Source organism: Paramacrobiotus metropolitanus, unplaced genomic scaffold, assembly GCF_019649055.1.
Source record: "Paramacrobiotus metropolitanus isolate TYO unplaced genomic scaffold, Prichtersi_v1.0 Parri_scaffold0000006, whole genome shotgun sequence".
Classification (NCBI taxonomy): domain Eukaryota; kingdom Metazoa; phylum Tardigrada; class Eutardigrada; order Parachela; family Macrobiotidae; genus Paramacrobiotus; species Paramacrobiotus metropolitanus.
Window position 1 is genome coordinate 1,449,545 of NW_026570226.1, and position 18,470 is coordinate 1,468,014.

Here is an 18,470-nt window from a genome sequence, read left to right on the forward strand (position 1 = left end):
CTGCACCACGGTTATTTAATTTATTAACGATTATTACGGTACATACAGTACACAAACCGTTCTCTGCTAGCGGCACCGCAGTGGTAAAGAAAAACATCTGCATCCATAGACGATGCAACTGCAGCACGAGTGCATTTTGCAAATCGAGGGATTGCCGCCGTTACGTGCCGGGTTACCGCATCCCGCAATTCCGCTGGTACTTGGTACATACCGAGATGGCTTTATAAGCAACCTCGACATCCCATAATGATCGGAGCCACATACATGTCAGGGCCAACAGAGTTCTATGCAGACCCCGTTCTGATCAATCTTTCTCCGGCTATCATCATTATTATTTAAACAGACTGATGTGGTGCATAAAATGATCGGAGTGGCTTTTTGGTTGACATCGGGCTAGCTGTTTATCAAAAGTAGTTGCGTCCACAGACTGTTTTATGGCCTTTATCCTTTGACGATACAGCTTACGCTTCCGTAGGGGTGATCATGACATTAGATGGTTCCGCTTGAACCACTCCAATTAAGTGTATCGAAAAAATGACTTTCTTGGGTGACAGTTAGTATCTTTGCCGGCTTGTGCCGCATATATATGACAAACGGATTCTGATCGGTATCATTTACAACCGAATAAATTATTTTTTTAACATGATGAAAAATGGCAGATCACAGATCACAATTGAGAAGAATCGTGCGACCGATCCTCTTGTGGTGCAATGTATTTTTTGTGTGGTCAACATACGGAGTCCTTCTTCGTGCGGATGCCGAGCCTGATCTTCGTTTTCGACCCTTCGCAAAACGTACGTTTTTTTGTGTCACATTCGCTTATTTGATCATAAGCGCATTGAGAATGGTTTATCTGCGGCAAAATTTTTTTATTTCAAATAAGCCGAACTGCATCATGCTACTCCATCCAAGTTTGCACACTATGCTAAAGGAATTAACTAAATGCCGATATGGTCAATTCAGGTCTGTGTGTTTGCACAAATATGATTTTCCAGAGTAATCCGGACAATAATATAAGAGCGCGGCGCTGACGTACAAGTGCGAATGCCGGGTGTGGAAATGTACATAGACGCTTGTTTATAAATATCCAAGTATATGTGCTATCCATATAAAAATATAAGCTCTTCAAATCGATTAACTCGTGTCCGATTTCCGATTCTTTCTTCGCTGAATTTTGGCAGTACACTTTTAACCTTCGCAAATAGCTTGAAAAGTGTACTCGCTAGAAATTGATTTCTCCAGCTACGAACCGCAGTGTTGCAAAGTTAAAACAGTACTTTTTAATTTGATTGTCATAATATACAACGCGCGCCTGACACCATCTGTAGCCAGTTGCAGTAATTAGTAGCTCTAAAATTCTGTTGCACCAAAATTTTTTGATTGCCAAACTATCGCTCTTTCTGTGTTCAGCATAATTGCCATGTCATTTATTACGCACACATACGTCGCTATGCCGGAGACCAATAGCCTTCCACTTACGATGTCACAGTAAAGATGCTGAAAGGCCGTAATAAAGCTTTTGTGTTATTTGCACTGATCAACAAAGTTGCAATTTTGCATGCAAAGGTCGGCTTATAACAGCAAAAAATTTGCCCTGAAGCTAAGCTAACAAAATTATTTTTTATAATTCCACAGACAGCAAAAATGGTGCATTTTTTGTAGCAGTAATAAAATTATCCCGTTAATATAACCTATGAGATAGTCAGATAGATAAGCATAGGCTTTTTCTTATTGCGTTTTGTATTGTACTGTATTTCTGGGCTTACAATTAGATACAGGGTCATAATTGCTCCAGCGGCAGTTTCGAACTTGAAGGTTTTTTAATTTAGAGTTACGATTGACTGCTTTGTTCGAAGGCGCGGGAAGACAGTTCAAAGTGAAAAGGATGAAGAAAATGAAAAGAAGTAATTACTACGTGCGTGTTTGTACACAGCACGGCCTCGGAATTTGTTACATAGTTCCTACTTCTGCTCGTTCTTACCATTGGTACGTACGTAGTTAGTACTACCATGGTAAAACATGATAATCAATATAGAAACTAGCGGTCTTCTGTCTTGGTACTACGTACAGATATCTTGGTACCAATAAGACAATAACAGTTATTGCCAGACATAGTAAATTATTGACTACAATACTCTGTACTTCCTTAGTTCATTCGTACAATAGGGTACTTGCACCGGTACCGACGACATTGACATTCTACCGGTAAACTCTAACAAAGAACTACGAGTAGTGTAACAGCTGCAAGCAAATGTATTGTTTAAATCTTTTTGGTGCAAGAGCTACTGGAAGGACATCATAATCATGGAGAATTAAAATAAAGTAAATGTTAAACCATTTTACTATATACATAATTAAAAAAAAAGTATCAAAACATAGCTGATCAAGAATACAGATGTAATACATACACATAAAGTCTCGCTGAAATACATTGCATGATGACCTTTGTTAAAATCTTTGAAAGCATGCTGATTTTAGGTTATTACTTGATAGCTTAACACGCTATACATTTAGCTGACGTCTTACTTAAAGTTCAAATACGTATCACTTCGTACAAAATTTGCAGTTATAAAATATATGGTGACAGTTACGGTAATAAAACCAGTCGTTGATAGCCCACCGCAATCACCATAACTTAGCAATAAATTCAAATTAAATAGTGGCAAAAAGGGCTTTGCCTGTGGCTTGGGACAGAATTTTAACATCTTTTTAGCATGTTTAACCGACCGCTATTTTTGCAAGAACTCCGCGAGAACACGTCTTGCAACAACAGACCAGAAACGCTAAACAAAAAACTGGTTACGCTAACGAAGATTTTTTGTCATCGCACTTCACAAACAATAAACGAAAAGTTCCAGATCATCGTGAATTAGGTAAAACAGAAAAGAGTTTTGTAAACCGAATGACAAGCTTAAGCTGCTAAAAATTCTTGTACGCCAATCCCTAACACGAGGTATCAAGCCGTTGCAAAACTGATATTCTCATCAACACGTTCATTAGATTTAACAAGGTTGGGTGTTTCCATAGATTTTCTATTAAAATTAATACCGAAAAACTCAATTATAATTTAATTAAATATTAGCGCGATAAAAAACAGTGGTGATGAAAGCACAAAATTCGCGTACATAACTCCAATAATTCTGTGCTTAACAGCCACCCCAGTGATGGTGTTACTGGTGTATGACCATAATACAAAGACCGTCCTTAACGATCGACATCCAATACTCTCGCAGAAAAAAAATTGAATTCGCCTCCTTTTACGTAGTCCGTTTTGTGAAATCTATTTCAGAATTCAATAGTTATTAATGAAAAATATTGCCTTACGTTTTCTTTATGAGAAACGTTCGTGGATGTGTGTAGCTTCCGGGTTCGGTTAACATCCTTATAGCTTCCAACAGTTCCCATTAATTCAAAGTCCAACATAATTGAGTCCATCTTTTGGGATTAGATGTCCACATGGATAAATTCTATTGCATAACATTTATGTAAAACATCCAAATTCGCACAACGTTATGCACATTTCATTATCTCTTTCAAATAATTATTCCAGACTAATTATTCCAGACTAATTATTCACCGCAGTTCATAGTTCAAAGTGTTGTGTAACTTGCTGATGTCTGCATTGAATAAGATGTGTAATTAAATATTATACGAACACGCAGTGCTTATACCTAGCCTTTCGATACAAAAAAATAATGTGATAACCGTGTGATATCCAGCCTGTTCTGAATAATATTATGCAGAAGCCATATATACGTTCCGGCATTTTCGCGGCAAATACCTTGTTTTACAGTGAAACTTCCACAACAGTTGGTTTTTACTCGAACAAAAGGAAATACATAGAGAATATATATAATATTCTGTTATAAGCATTTGGGTGCTCAATGTGGATAATGAAAGGATTCATAGTCTAGATTTAATTTTTGAAATACTTGATTTTGTAAATTTGACCACGTATTGTAGATGTGTAATACTTGTACTGTATATTGTGCGTTCGCAGCGGGTGTGACTGGGTAAAGGGCGCATGTCCGACTGACCGGCATGTGCAACCTCTAAGTTCGGAGAGATCCAGCTACTATCCAAATGCATACAAAAAAGGGCACACACATCTTAACATCCAGATTGACGCTTAACAACGTCCAGGACCACTGCACGCGGCATAATGGATTCAGAAGTGTTATGTCTCCAGTATATAATATTATACGGTACATGCGCCGTGTTCACTTTCCTCGGTCCTTCGCTTCTGGGACAGTACACACGGTGGCGTACGTTAGACTGATTGGTTCCGCTGTTTCATTCTCTAGCGAGTCGGAAGCGTAGGGTAAAAAAATCTGGGGTGATTATTGTGTTTTCTTACGGATCACCGCCATTTGCAGATTGCAATTGCACTCTCTCACAGCGGCAACTGCACTATAAACTCACCATTGCACACACACACTGGCATACCATGCCAGTGCATTGGGCGCATTTCTCTTATGCTGACTATATTCCCGTCGCACCATGCCCACAGGATCGAGCGACCACGGAGGCGGGCTCGTGCACGATCCCGGCATGTGTATCGGTAAATTGTGTTACACACCCGCACTTGACAATAAATGATCATTTGACAAAAGTAGTGTGCTGCAGTGCGCCGCGCGTTAGAAGCCGTTCTTGTATACACACCATTACAGACATCTTTTCACACATGTTGCCCGTGTGCGCCATTTAGTTACGTCGTAGACGAAATTAACATTTTCTGGCGCACGGTGAAATGACGCCGCGGACGTCGTCGACGTCGGCATCCCGACTGTGGTTTCCGTTGAACCATCCCGATTCGTCTTTTGTTTTCTTATGATAATCCGTTGCCCCATCAAGAGTGTGGTCTATATGCCGCCGACCGACAATAGTCGGGTCGGGACCGGAAATTTTCAGCGCGGTCGTGTACTGATTATGATCAGAGTGTGTGTTGCGCCGCTTGTATCACAGTCATAACAATGTAACAGACAACTATATACCCGAGCTCTCTGTGTCTATACGCATCACTGCAACGGTAATGGGAATTTTCAAGCGGATATCGCTGGATGACGATGGCCGAATTGATTACACCACTCCGGCAACAATTTGTTATTGTTACTGCTGTAGTTTTGCTGTCACAAGGTACCCATTTTGTTGGCCATAATTGCCGGCTGGCTGGCTGGCAGATGTGTTAGAGAATGGCCGGCCAGATAATGCACTTAAGGGATTAACAGTCCATCCTTCACTGGTTGGATGCTTTTTTTGGACATGTTACCCCCAGTCAATGCACTGTTGAAAATTTGCTTTTGAAAAACACAGACAATATAATACCATGATACATCATCGTTTTGGACTTCCTGTGGCGCAAAAGGCTTGGCCAGTTGTGTTTCCTTGGCACTGCGACTCCGCTGAGCGTTCATGCGACGCTGTAGTTGGCTATGTACAGTTATTTGATTACGCGTGTGCCAGCCGTAAATCCTTTTGCAGGCCAAAGTAATATTTTAATTTCTTAAAAAATCTGGGACAAAATTTTGGTGCCGCCAAAAAGGTTATTTGCACCATTAAAAACTGTTAATATTCTAAAATTCAATTTGCAGAAAGCACCAGCAAATGAAATGTATGATGTGAAACGACGAAGCGACCTTTGCGCTGCACAGCTCCACGCTTTATTTATCTGACCCTTCAAAACTGATAACGTGATACGTTGCATTTTAGCTGTAGTGAATTTTACTGCTGGCCTAATACTGTGGTTTTCAACAGTGTAATGTTTTTGCAGTTATTCCGGGTTGTAAAAAAGACAGTTTTTGTACACAAAAGATAAACTTCCATATAGAACATAAAATCGCATTTTCCAAACAAACCTTTGAGCTTTATTAAAAGCATCCCACATCGGTCTCACGTTTTTGTTATATATATTGACTCGTTCTCTGTTTACTTTTCGTTAATTTCTGAATGAATTGGAGCTGATTAAATATCATCTTTTTTTTGCAGCAATGGAATTAATGGCCGATGAACATGAGTATCGCCTCATGAGCTACTTGTTAGACAGTAAGTAGTTACATTTTTCTCTGCACATTGACCACGATGCTGACAGCTAATGATTGTGAAACTTTTTTCGGCTTCATGTAAGCAAATAATTGCCGACATTAGGCATAATAGCGGGATTATAAGGAGAAATCAGTGAAGTGATCTCTTCGGTTGCGTTCGATTTTCTTGTGTTGCAGATTACAATAAAGCTGTACGTCCGGCAAAGAACCACACCGAACCGCTTACTGTCACATTTGGGGTCGCTCTTACTCAGCTAATCGATGTGGTAAGTACCGCAACACAACAGTAACCTCTTTTATTGCACGACAATTATATTTAACCATGTTGACGTCGCCACTGAAAACCATATTATTATGTTCATTTGGCGACTTTGACCGGTTGATAGGTAATATTATATCTTTACAAATTGATCATTTGGTATTACAATTATAAGATGGGCGAAATCGGTCCAACAGTTTTTTTCTTTAAAACGCACTGCACTAAACTTTTGATGTGATTTAGCAGTAGTAGCACTTTAGGAGATATCTAAAAAAAGGACCACGAACAAACGAAATTCTAAAAAATCTCTTCTAAAAAAGTTGAACTGAGCAAAAGCATACTCAACAAATGCGACAAGGGCTGATGAAAAATAATAAGTATTGTGAAATAGCAAACCATATTGGTTTTGCGATAGGAGCTTTGCTTTTAACGATTTTCAAGCATAAATTAACCGGGCTCTAGAATCAGGTAGTAATTTGCCGGCGAGTGGCTTCGAACAGGAAATCAAAGTTAAAACTACTTGTACTCTATTTACGCAATGCGTAAACGACAGGCTTGACTAAACGTGCGGTTAAGGAAGAGCTTTTAGGAAATTTGCATTTGCAGCTTGGAGTGCTTAATGCCCGGTGGCTTTGGCGGCTTAGGATATTATTTTGCATTCCATAACATTTATTTGATAACGTTTCGAAATCCTCTTTCGAAGTGGAACACTTTCTGCTTAAAAGGAATTTGCTCTTTTGTCTAGGACTAATACTTGAGCTAAGAGCTTTTTGGGTATAATTTGCAATTTCCCATGACTCATGTGGTTTAACGCTGAAGATACCTTTTCTCGTTTTCCGGTGTGTTTCGATGAAATTAAAAAACGCATTATTGTTGAGAAACCGTTTTCCAGAAATCGTTTACTACGTGCTTACAATACGTAATCGCTTTCAAGAGCAACCCCTATTGATATAAATTATGATAATACGTGCTATAATAGTTTTGCTTTGCAGGATGAAAAAAATCAGATAATGACGGTAAGTAAGAAAACGCGAATTTATTATAAACTGCTCAATTACTTCTAGCGTATATAGGTTAGTTAATGATATACTCACAAAATATACGTCGGATATGCAATTATCTTTGTCCAGTCACTTGAGACACGAAGCTGACCTTACCCTACAGTAGATTAGAGCGTTGTGCATTGGCGTTGTAATTACTAATTGCCAATACTGAAAATTTTTTGCTGTCATTTATCAGACCAATTGTTGGCTAAATCAAGTTTGGCTGGACAACAACTTAAGATGGAATCCAGCTAGCTTCGGAAATATTACGACCATAAGAATTCCTTCCGAAAAGATATGGAAGCCTGACCTGCTTTTGTATAACAAGTATGCAAATACTTTCTATTATTTAAATGTGGATATTATAACAGAATAGGTACACCGATTTTAACAATATTTACTTTTCTAGTGCCGATTCTGATTATTATCACAAAGTAATCAGCACAAATGCGATAGTGCAATACGATGGGTAAGAATAAGAGGACAGAAAGATACTGTAGCTGTTATTGTTATTAGGTAATATGCAAATTTTTCGTGCATATAAAATCTTCCCGGTACTTTATGGAAAAGATTTTTGCTTAAAAATAATCTTTCACTTAATTTTATAATATACCTTATCAGAATTAAGTTATTTCAGGAATGTCACATGGCTGGCGAGCACAATTTTCCGCAGTTCGTGTGAGATTGATGTTCAGTATTTTCCTTTCGACCAACAGAACTGTTCCATGAAGGTAAATTTGTAAAAAAGTGTGTTTGAACGAATCTTGTGCAATTTACACACATACTTAATAACTGAAGCTTTAATGGCTATAAATTTTTTTGTGAAAAGTTATTAACGGCCAGCTGTTGCGAATTGCGATAATTATTGTATACAGATATACCTGCGTAGCTGCCAGTTACATACAATATACTGAATTCATCGCCAATTAGTGAATTGTTGCAGGTGTATTATTCTAAATTGCATCGAATAATATCTGTAAGCTATACAGTAAATTTTTGTCAAATTTAATTATACGGCAGCTTCTTGCCTTTAGCGATCGGAACCTATTCTACTGAAATCATTAAGGTGACAAGGAATGTACGGTACATTTGACTTGGGCTAAAAATCGAAAATTATTTAGCGTATCGATTTGTACTGCAGACAACAATAACGTTTTGTATGTCATGTATCGTGCTATCAACATGGTCCTGCTTTTACTTTTCTATTTTAATAATACTAATACCGCTATTTGTCGGCTTGTAAAAAATTGTCAAAATAAAGATAATTTTTTAATTGTATATCTGCTGCAGACTGTGCCATTACAAACAATGTGCAAGAACCCATAATTGTATGAATAAACAGAATAAATTTCTGTCGGGGTATGATTCGTGCAAATGATTCTTAAGCTGTTGTTTGCCTCTTTGCAGTTCGCCAGCTGGACATACGATGGGTAAGTAGCACTTCACGTGAAATTCGCTGTATTTATATCCAGCCAGACGTGCAACTGCATAGTACAGACGCCCTTTTGAAAACGACTTCCGTTCTGCAGGTATAAAGTCGTAAGTGGCTTCCACCTTACCCTGCAAACTACGCCATACGGCTATATCGATGGCTTCTGCAAACAACTTGTTTTCAGGATCTGGTCATTACAACGGAAGTGGGAGATTTGAGCAATTACGTACACAGCTGCGAATGGGACCTGATCAACATGACGGCCAAGCGGAATGTCGTCAAATATTCTTGCTGTTAGTACTTTGTTCTTTTCAGAGTTTACCTTTCTTCGAAATATTGCTTACATTTTTTAAACCGTCAGAAATTAAATACGTACATACCACAATAAAAATAGCAAACTCCTGTCAAAAAAGTTACACCAAAAAGGGCAATCTTGTTACCAAGTATTTAATTAATTATAAACCCGGCCCAATTATCTGCTACCCTACCAAGATAATTACTTAATGTCTTGAAAAGAAATCTCATTATAAAAGACTGCGAGAGTAACTTGTTTGATGTTTGATTAACTCCCGTTACAGGTCCCGAACCGTATCCGGATATCACGATAACACTGATTATTCTGCGCAAACCACTGTTTTACGTGTTCAATTACTTGATGCCCTGTGCCTTAATCACGGTTTTGGCTTTCCTGGGTTTCTATACTCCCAGTGAAAGTGGAGAAAAAGTTACACTAGGGATTACCACATTATTGAGCATGACCGTGTTCTTGATGATGGTGGGCGAATCGATGCCCCCCACATCTAAATCATTGCCGCTCATCGGTAAGTCAACTCACTTATCCCAGAATCATTGATAATTTAATATAAGGGGTTCTTCACCGAGGTACATGAGATTGTACACTAGGCCCTACCCTGCGTTGGACACACGACAGCAACAATTTTTCTATGTTTGACGCGGCAAATTAATGAAGACGATATAAAATCAATAATTTCTGTCTCTGATATGCCGACAACTTCCTATCGTATACTAAGGTAGTAAGCACATGCGCTAGCGCTGTTTGTGAGACAAGCGGTAAAAAATTGTGATATTTCTTGTTGAAATGGATTTGACAAATTGTGTACGAGTATGGTGGAAAATATTATATGAAGGAAAATTAAGTGGAAAATATTGGAATATTGTCAAGGTACATCGTTTTTCCTTTAATCAGAAACTGTTATGATGGTGGTGATAAATTTCACACGTACCATTTGAGAGGAATAGTTTAAATTTCAAGGTATCGGTTGGTGAATATCCGTATTGAGACCGTGCAGATTTACAAACATTGGAAACGGTTCTCGGAAAAATCCATTTGTAGTATTTCCATTGTAGTTTTACCAATTAGTCAACTTTGCTTGAAACAAATAAGTGACATTCTGTGTAGACATTTGTTTTTTCAGCTGTTTACTACGGGATCACCATTTTTCTGGTGGCCCTGGCTACCGCCGTGCAGGTCGTCACGTTAAACATGCACCATCGCGGCACACGCGGTCAGAAAGTGCCGCATTACCTCAAGGTCGTTGTGCTGGGGTACATGGCGCCCTGCCTGCGGATCCACATCGAAGGCACATCCCGGCAGTATCGTGTACGTCCACCCAAGCCCCCGCATCCTGACCGGGGCGGCTACATCCGTCCAGCTACACACCTGTCAATGGAGAATATCAACCAGAACGATACCGGCACCGCCGGCAAACTGGTCATGCAGAACGGTATCATTCGAGCCGGGACGTCGTCTTCGGCGCGGGATTATTCCAGCGCGGCACAGGAGCAGTTCCAGTTTGACACCCAGGAGAACTTCAATCATCCCTTTCTGGACACCTTTGAGCGGCAGTTTCTGCGGGTGCTGAATAAAGTCTACCAGACCATAGAACGCAATGAGATGCGGCTAAGTGAGCAGGATTATAAGGACAGTTTGTGCTTAGAATGGCAGGAAGTTGCCTTAGTGCTGGATCGATTCTTACTGTTGGTATTCTTTGTGGCTACACTGTTCTTTTCAGGTATAATTATTTTTGATGCACCCCATGCACGCATTAGATAGATTATGTGGTTTTTGCTCATTCGGCAAAACAGTCTGTTTTACAATTACACGTGTAAAATATGCTCAAGAATTGAACAATGCAAGAATATTTGTGAAGAATGCAATAAATTTTACGGAGAAAGAGTGACCTTTACTAGATTGTTCCTACAATATAACAAGCTACGCTGTTACAATCTCCAGCTGTATTTCCAAATGGGTTTCGCTAAATTGCATGTTTTTGTAAAATCAAAAGATTCTTTATCATGCGTGATGTGTAATGTGTAATTAATCTATGAAGAGAGAAACAAATTAAGTAAAACCCATCAATAGACTGGCTCAGTAAAGAACATCGTACGGCCCATATGGGAGATACGCTTGACATCGACATCATACTTTAATTTCTTTACTTGCATATTATAAAAGAAACTATATTGCAATTTGCCTTGGGATTGTTGCACTTTATTATGCTTTTTTGTCATTATCTTGGTTACACTTAGATTTTCGAATATGTGTACAACCAGGTGAACAGATATGTTTAGGAACTCTTTAAGCAGATTATCACCGAGATAGAAATATGGATTCGACCACTCGAAAATGCCTGCCATCTGGTCATGTGTAACCGCACATTATATTGTAAAGCTCAAGTTTCCATTTTCTGACACAATCGGTTTTCTTTGCAGTACGCCGTAAAGTAGTGTTTGTTTTTCTAATGAAATAACGAGACCCAGTGTTGATTCAGGAGAGTAATTTCCCCATAGAAGAACGCCAGTGCCGGCCGTAACCTTTACATCATTTTGTGCGGAAAATCATCAGCGCTTGTTCATATCTGGGTTTTCAGCCTTTTCACAACCAACTTCTCTGATTAAAAGCCTACTTCACTGTGCGGTGCTGTGCTGTCGTATATTTGAATATGCATGGAGTGGGACAGAGCGGTATGAATACACACAAAAGACGCTGCGGCTGTGCCACAGTAAAGTGCTTGATTGAACCGGAAATGGTCTCAGCATCCGCGGCGCAAGTTTGTGGACATGTGTTCAGGCGTCCATACATTTGCTTAGAAAACCTTACAACTACCATATATACCGTACAAGCAAATGCGTATAATATTGGCGCAGCTTTATGTCCTTAAGCGATGCGTAATTTAATTGATTTACTAATTTTTTCCTGTCCGGATGCCGAACCGGCGCTGTGTGTCCTGTATAAACATGCCGTTAGTTTCGAAATATTATTAGGTAAATAATAGCCAAAGTGATTTTATGTTAATGGACATCCGCAGATGGGGCGCCCCGAACGCTGTAATGCACACTGCGTCGATGGTTGCGTAAACCGCGACATAATATGATTCCGTCGGCTAATTTTGAGAGTGCTCAACCGCTTTTAGCGTTATAGTGTAACATGTGTATATATTCTGTGCAGATTGGCGCATCTCCCGCGAAAGTCATTAGAGCGTCGTAAGCATCATCATAGACAAGAGCGCATTATATCGCTGAATACAATTGTCTTACTACCCATCTTTCTGCTCCTGCTTGACTGGATATACGACAAGTTAGTGCCGGAAATACCAACCGGAATGGACAGGAAATGCGCTTCAAATGGGTTTGATTGTGGAGAAAGAGTTTGAGTAATTTATCGCCTGTCATGTATTATTCGGCTTGTCTACCCTTTGTATCCCGTACGTGACCATGCTCCCGGGGTTATCAAGTTTATTAAGATCTGTTGCGCGTGAAAGACATTCCACATATACGCATTGAAAACCAGAAATAACACTGTACGCAACATTAATGCGTAATAACCTACTCCGGGGCTTGCTTCACCTAATTCCTCATCCATGGAAATCCTGGGAAATTTCTTCTGCGATCGGTTCTCCCTGTGTATATAGCAAATTGACTTAGGAGTTTTTTCTGTCTAATTATCACACCGTATACACATCTGGCATGGACTATTCCGACCTTCCACCGGTGTATATATGGATGAGATTATCCAGCAGCTGGCACAGAAAAGGTACAGTCAGACCGCTCCGAGACCGTCGGCACTTATCTATCATCAAATGATCCAACGGGATTTGGGATTCTGATCAGATGATCCCGTGGATACCAGAAACTTTCAATTTAGCTTGACTTTAGCGGTGAATGAACTATGTGAAACAGAGGATATTATACGAAATTATGAAGGGAAGCATAGCGGAGATATCGGCAATAGCTACGTTTCTATACCTTTTGCAAGATGTCACGATGCTCTTTCCGCCTCCGATATCCAGTAAGTTTATTTAAAAATACACTATTTTTATGCCTCCTCTTATAGACCAGTTTGTTTTTAAGTACTGCTGCACTATATCCTTGGATGTAATCGCACTATTTAAAATCGAAGCCGTTAAAATGTAACTGCTCGATTTATAAGCTGGCTGTAGATGTTTCTGCCCAAATATTCGACAGTAATTATAGGGTTGTTATAAGATCTCTCCCGGAATGAAAGCGGTAATTAATTGACTTTTTATTCTGATTTGCAGCAACAAGAGCGGTTGGGAGAGCACTAATTTTTAAAAGTATTTAATTGTGCATGGTGTTGTAGGGGTCTTTAACAAGTTATCGACCCACACGTACCCATTTGCAGCTTTGCATTAACTCAGAAATCAAAATCATTGTAGAATGTTTCGATGCTGGTCAGTCAGCATATGCTTTACCAGACATGGTTTATGCTCACCATAACCCAATATGTAATTTATTTGTGATTAATACTGCGCACAAACAACTGCTTTCACGTAAAAAACAAATATTCAGCGTTGCTGATTGCATTACAGAATCATTCGAATTGGATCAGCAGTTTCAGGAGATGGAATTAAGAATTACCGATTATATCCTCAAAGGCAAGTTAAAGAATTCCCCAATGACTTACTGTGTTTGCTGGTCGATTTGGAGTCTGTGAAGCAATTTTTCTGGAGTTTAAGTATTTTACTTATGCCATTACATACATAACGTAGCTCCATACGTGGTTTCACTAGTCGTGCAGTTTAATTATAATAATCGGTTATGTTATTCTTCACACAGAGTAATCGTTGCCCTTATTTGTAAAATCTGTTTATAATACATATCTCGAGTTTTCCAGATTAACCTATTTTATTGTTTTTTAGATTACAATGCCGACATCATGCCATCAAAGCACCACACCGACGTGCTCACCGTCACCTTGGGACTGGCTCTAATCAATCTTATAAATTTGGTACGAGAAAATGTAAATTTTAAGTTATCATTTATCGCTAATCCGAATACAGCTTTCCCAGATACCGTAAATCGGTACAGAATGTGCTCGCAACTTTTTAAAGTAAATTACTCAATGAAGCACTGAAAGAAATGCAACTATTACTGCGATTAGTAATTTATATACCATTAAATGGTGATGAAATCTGGCACGTCTTCCAGCAGTATGAAAATCTAGTGTGGAAATAGGACAATCATCAAATATTAATAAACTCCGATAGTAAGTAAAGTGTACCGGGTTCGGTCATGGGCGAAATAACTCTCCCGTTCATTTTAGCTCTGCCGGCGCGAGATGGCCTTATGTTTGTATCATTGTGCCGGTATACAGAACTGTACGGATACTTACTTGCTTCTAGAATTTAACGTTTCTGAAAAACTATTTCCATCAAGCGAAAACACATGCCTAATATAATTACATGCAAAACAATTTCTGTTAATCTGCCACGAAGGAAATTGTTTTCGGTCGATAAATAGCTAGCAACTCATTCACGAAGCCAATGTACAGTACCTAAAAGTGTATGAATTTCTATCGCGCACACTTACTTGCGAGTAGTTGTTTAAGGCCTTTAAAATATTGGACCTTTACAAATGTGACTCGTGTCTACATCTTTTATATATTCGTGCATTTCTGACCTGAAAAGATACTATTTTAATAAAATTGTTCGTCTGTTTTAGGATGAGAGAAATCAAGTTCTGACGGTAAGGTCACTCACTATGTACACGTAAGTTTTCTGAGCGCGCAAAATACATTGAAGGTTTCTTAAACAGACAAACTGTTGGCTCAATCAAGTATGGTTTGATCACAAACTCGCGTGGAATCCAGCGAGTTTCGGGAATGTTACAAGCATCCTGATACCGGCCAATCGCATATGGAGGCCCGACGTATTCCTGTACAACACGTAAGTACAGATATTTTGGCATCGCCGTCCGAAATCTTCAGTTCTGCCACTTCCGAAGGCACTTCTGCCACTTCTTGATATAAAAGCTTAATTAATGCATGACTGCAACCCCGCAGCACAAACATTACCAATGACTGGCCAAACCTCTGCAGATCCAAAATATTCATTGTAACCGTGACACATAAACCAAGCGAATATGAGCATATAAAAGCGGCTCATGCCGAATGGGGAGAGCAAATGATACCTCAAAGGTGTTGCTTTTTAGTGCGGATGCGACTTATTACCATCGAGCAATTAGCACGAACGCCATTATTCAACACACGGGGTATGCAATGAAATGATTATGATTCGTGCTTATAACATATTTTTCTAAATAGGATTAGTGTTTGCTCCTTAGTCTAATAGAGCCATTTCTCGGACGTGATTAAAGCTTTTTTTGCAAGTATTTCCCCGTTCGTGAAACTAGCTTTTTTTTCCAGAAATGTGACGTGGTTCGTTGCTCATATTTATCGCAGTACATGCGCTATCGATATGAGACGCTTTCCTTTTGACCGGCAAATCTGCACCATGAAGGTAATGTGTATTGTGTAGTATAGTCTTTCATTATGGCCATATATATACAATACATGAAGTGCTAGTTTTATTGTATCGCGACACAATTACCTTGTGGCTACTTTCAGTAATCATGTAAATTCTGGGCGGCTTTCAAACGGTATTCTTAACCCGAGGTTACGTAAAACTCGTAACGAAATAAGGCTTAGGTTATGGTACGTAGACATTCCCACCGGTGAAACTTGAACTTATATCTTCTAAACACTTGGCAAGGGGCACTGAAATTCTTTTCCTATCAGCAGTGTTTCTTTCCTGCTACAGTTCGGAAGCTGGACTTACAGTGGAGATAAAATTGACTTGGCACTGACCACAACAGCTGGTGACTTGAGCAGCTACGTTCCCAGTAGCGAATGGGAACTGAACAACATGTCGGCTAACAAATCCATCGGACCTCATTCCTGCTGTAAGCCGTACGCAGCATGGAGCGGCACCATAATTAGATTTGTCGCGGATTTGGGCCAGGTCCCTAGCTGTTCTCAGGAAGTCAGCTTATATGTGAAGGCTGTTATTTTTCAGGTGGGAAATCTCAGCCGTTCATAACGGTGACGATCTCCATGCGCCGTCTGCCGCTATTTTATTTGTTCATGTACTTGATGCCATGTTTATGTGTCACGCTGTTTTCTACCGTTGGATTCTTCCTACCCGTTGAATGTGGGGAAAAGATCTTTTTAGGAATCAAATCGCTACTGTCTTTAATTCTTTTTGTGATGACCATTTCGGAAACAATGCCGTCAAGTTTTGCTTCCGTCCCGCTGATAAGTAACTGAAGAGCATAATTACAGTTGTAGTCTGCATTTTATTTTATTTTTTCATTTTCCGTTTTACAAGTAAATTAGTGATATGATAAGATGTCTTTTATTTGGCGTCGAGAATTGCTTATACACTAATTTACCTGTAAAAAGGAAAATTAATTAATTAATTAAGCTTTAACTGCCGTTGTATGATATTCAACCTTTTTCAGCGATGTGCTACGGTGCTAGCATGTTGTTTATTGGCTCTTCCATGGCCGTCCAAGTTTGGACACTGAATCTGCATTATCGTGGATCCCGGGGTCAGAAACTGCCCACTCACCTGCGGAAAATATTTCTCCAATGGATCGCTCCACTGTTGTTTATGACACATCCGGCTACCGTTATTGGTCAATGTTGTCAGAAGTTAAGCGGTGATAGAAGAGCAAATGCCGGTATCTTCCGCACGCACTGTCCTCCGCACGGAAACGTATACGAGCCGGTTAGGGATCGAAAGCTACGACTAAAGGAAACATCGTTCGGCTCAAGTAACAGTAAACCAAAGCAACATTCCGCTGGAACGTCAAACAAAACCCATCATTATGGGTTGAAACTGGATATGTTCCAGAACCGAATTCTCAGCACACTGGGAGCCCTATGTGATATGATTGAAAAAAGTGAACGACGCGTCAATGTACAAACTACACTGGATGATGTGGCACATGAATGGCAGGAAGTCGCTGTGGTCTTGGATAGATTGTCGTTAGTTGTTGTATTAATTATTCTTGTTACGGTATTAGTGTTGTTGTCTTCTACGTATGCTTACGATTAAAATATTTGATTTAGCTGCGTATTTTGCAAGCGTTTTTAGCCGACCATCCTGCAACAAAACAAAGAAAGGCTGAAGTGCGCTATTTTTAGAACAATGAACAATACAAGTCACTTAAAAATTTTATACCGCAGGATATGAGATCTATTACTAATCAGCTAGCCGTTTAGTAAAAGAAATTGGCAAACGACTCCGACAGCATACGGGAGAGCCTTGCTCCCATGAGTACCTCCGTCAATGTCTGTCCCTGGAAATTCAGCGAGGCAACGCTGCTTCCGTGCTCGGGACGATGGAAGGAGCGGCAGCGTTAAATGAAATTTTGTTACTTTGAATTATTGTTTTGAAACTGTGAGATCTAATTGTAAGTAGTTTGTATATCGATACAATCAAGATTCTCTTATCATGTTATCTGGGCAATGTGTGAGCTGTTTGTGAGCTCCGCTCATATTTAGGCAGTTTGCAAATAAATTCCTCAATAAGGATGGTCTAGTTCTTTATATGTACTAACTACTAACAGTAAATAGTGTTCAGACCTTCAGTTTATGACGTCATTTTATTGTTGTCCTTTTTTCTACCGTCCTTAAAATGAAGATTAGTACATCCTTGCTATACCGCATCTATTCGTGCGTTAGCAATCGTGGAGAAACAAAACTGGAGCGATAAGAGCATATAATTGTAACATGTACAATCGTTCAAAAGTAAAATTAATTTTCATAAAGTTAAGCACTTTGACATGACGTATTTATATTATGCCAACGACTCAGCATGGGTATGAGGGACATACAATCTGACTAAATGAGGAGGCTACGGTCTATGTTCTAGTCTATGTTAAAAAGCCAGCGAACAGCCTTTTCTGCCCGCTGAGGCTGGTTGATCAATGCAGCCTCTCTGTTGTGACTATAAATAGACCGAAGACAGCGCATTCCGGTGCTGCCAAAAAGCGCAAGCGGAGTGCTGCCTTGCTGTATCGATCGATCGGCACATGTGTGTGTGAGTGGGTAAATCCGCTCGCATTCACTTGCACACTTATGAGTGTGGCTGTCTGTGCGCGTACTAGCTGTACAAACCGGTTTTCGCTGTCTTCGCTACAACGCATACCCTAAACCCGTAGCTTCCTTTCTTGCTCGCATTGTATATACAGATTATACGAGTATCTCTAGAAAGCGTATTGATAGGTATTAAAATACCCTATTATTGACTCGCCATTTCCATTTTATTGAACCGAAAAGTGTTCGTGATCGGTTCCAATGAATACAAAGTGCTTTAGTGCGGCAACAAAAGTTTAACTTACTACGAGTGGAAGTACTGATTGGTAAAGCA

The 18,470-nt window shown here is 39.6% G+C and overlaps 1 protein-coding gene across 1 annotated transcript; it reads left to right on the top strand.

Moving 5' to 3' along the window:
• Nucleotides 1-272: 272 nt before the first annotated feature.
• On the top strand, nt 273-17,558 carry LOC129581697 (uncharacterized). Its single transcript, XM_055472908.1, has 23 exons — nt 273-794; nt 5,986-6,042; nt 6,219-6,307; nt 7,293-7,316; nt 7,540-7,670; nt 7,753-7,812; nt 7,981-8,074; nt 8,751-8,773; nt 8,873-8,882; nt 8,960-9,068; nt 9,354-9,596; nt 10,212-10,838; nt 11,509-11,519; nt 12,976-13,084; nt 13,626-13,691; nt 13,956-14,044; nt 14,758-14,781; nt 14,851-14,981; nt 15,247-15,306; nt 15,461-15,554; nt 15,855-15,996; nt 16,110-16,352; nt 16,555-17,558. Exons 1-23 carry the CDS (start codon nt 653-655, stop codon nt 17,151-17,153), a joined length of 3,177 nt encoding a protein of 1,058 aa, XP_055328883.1. The 5' UTR covers nt 273-652; the 3' UTR covers nt 17,154-17,558.
• Nucleotides 17,559-18,470: the final 912 nt, after the last annotated feature.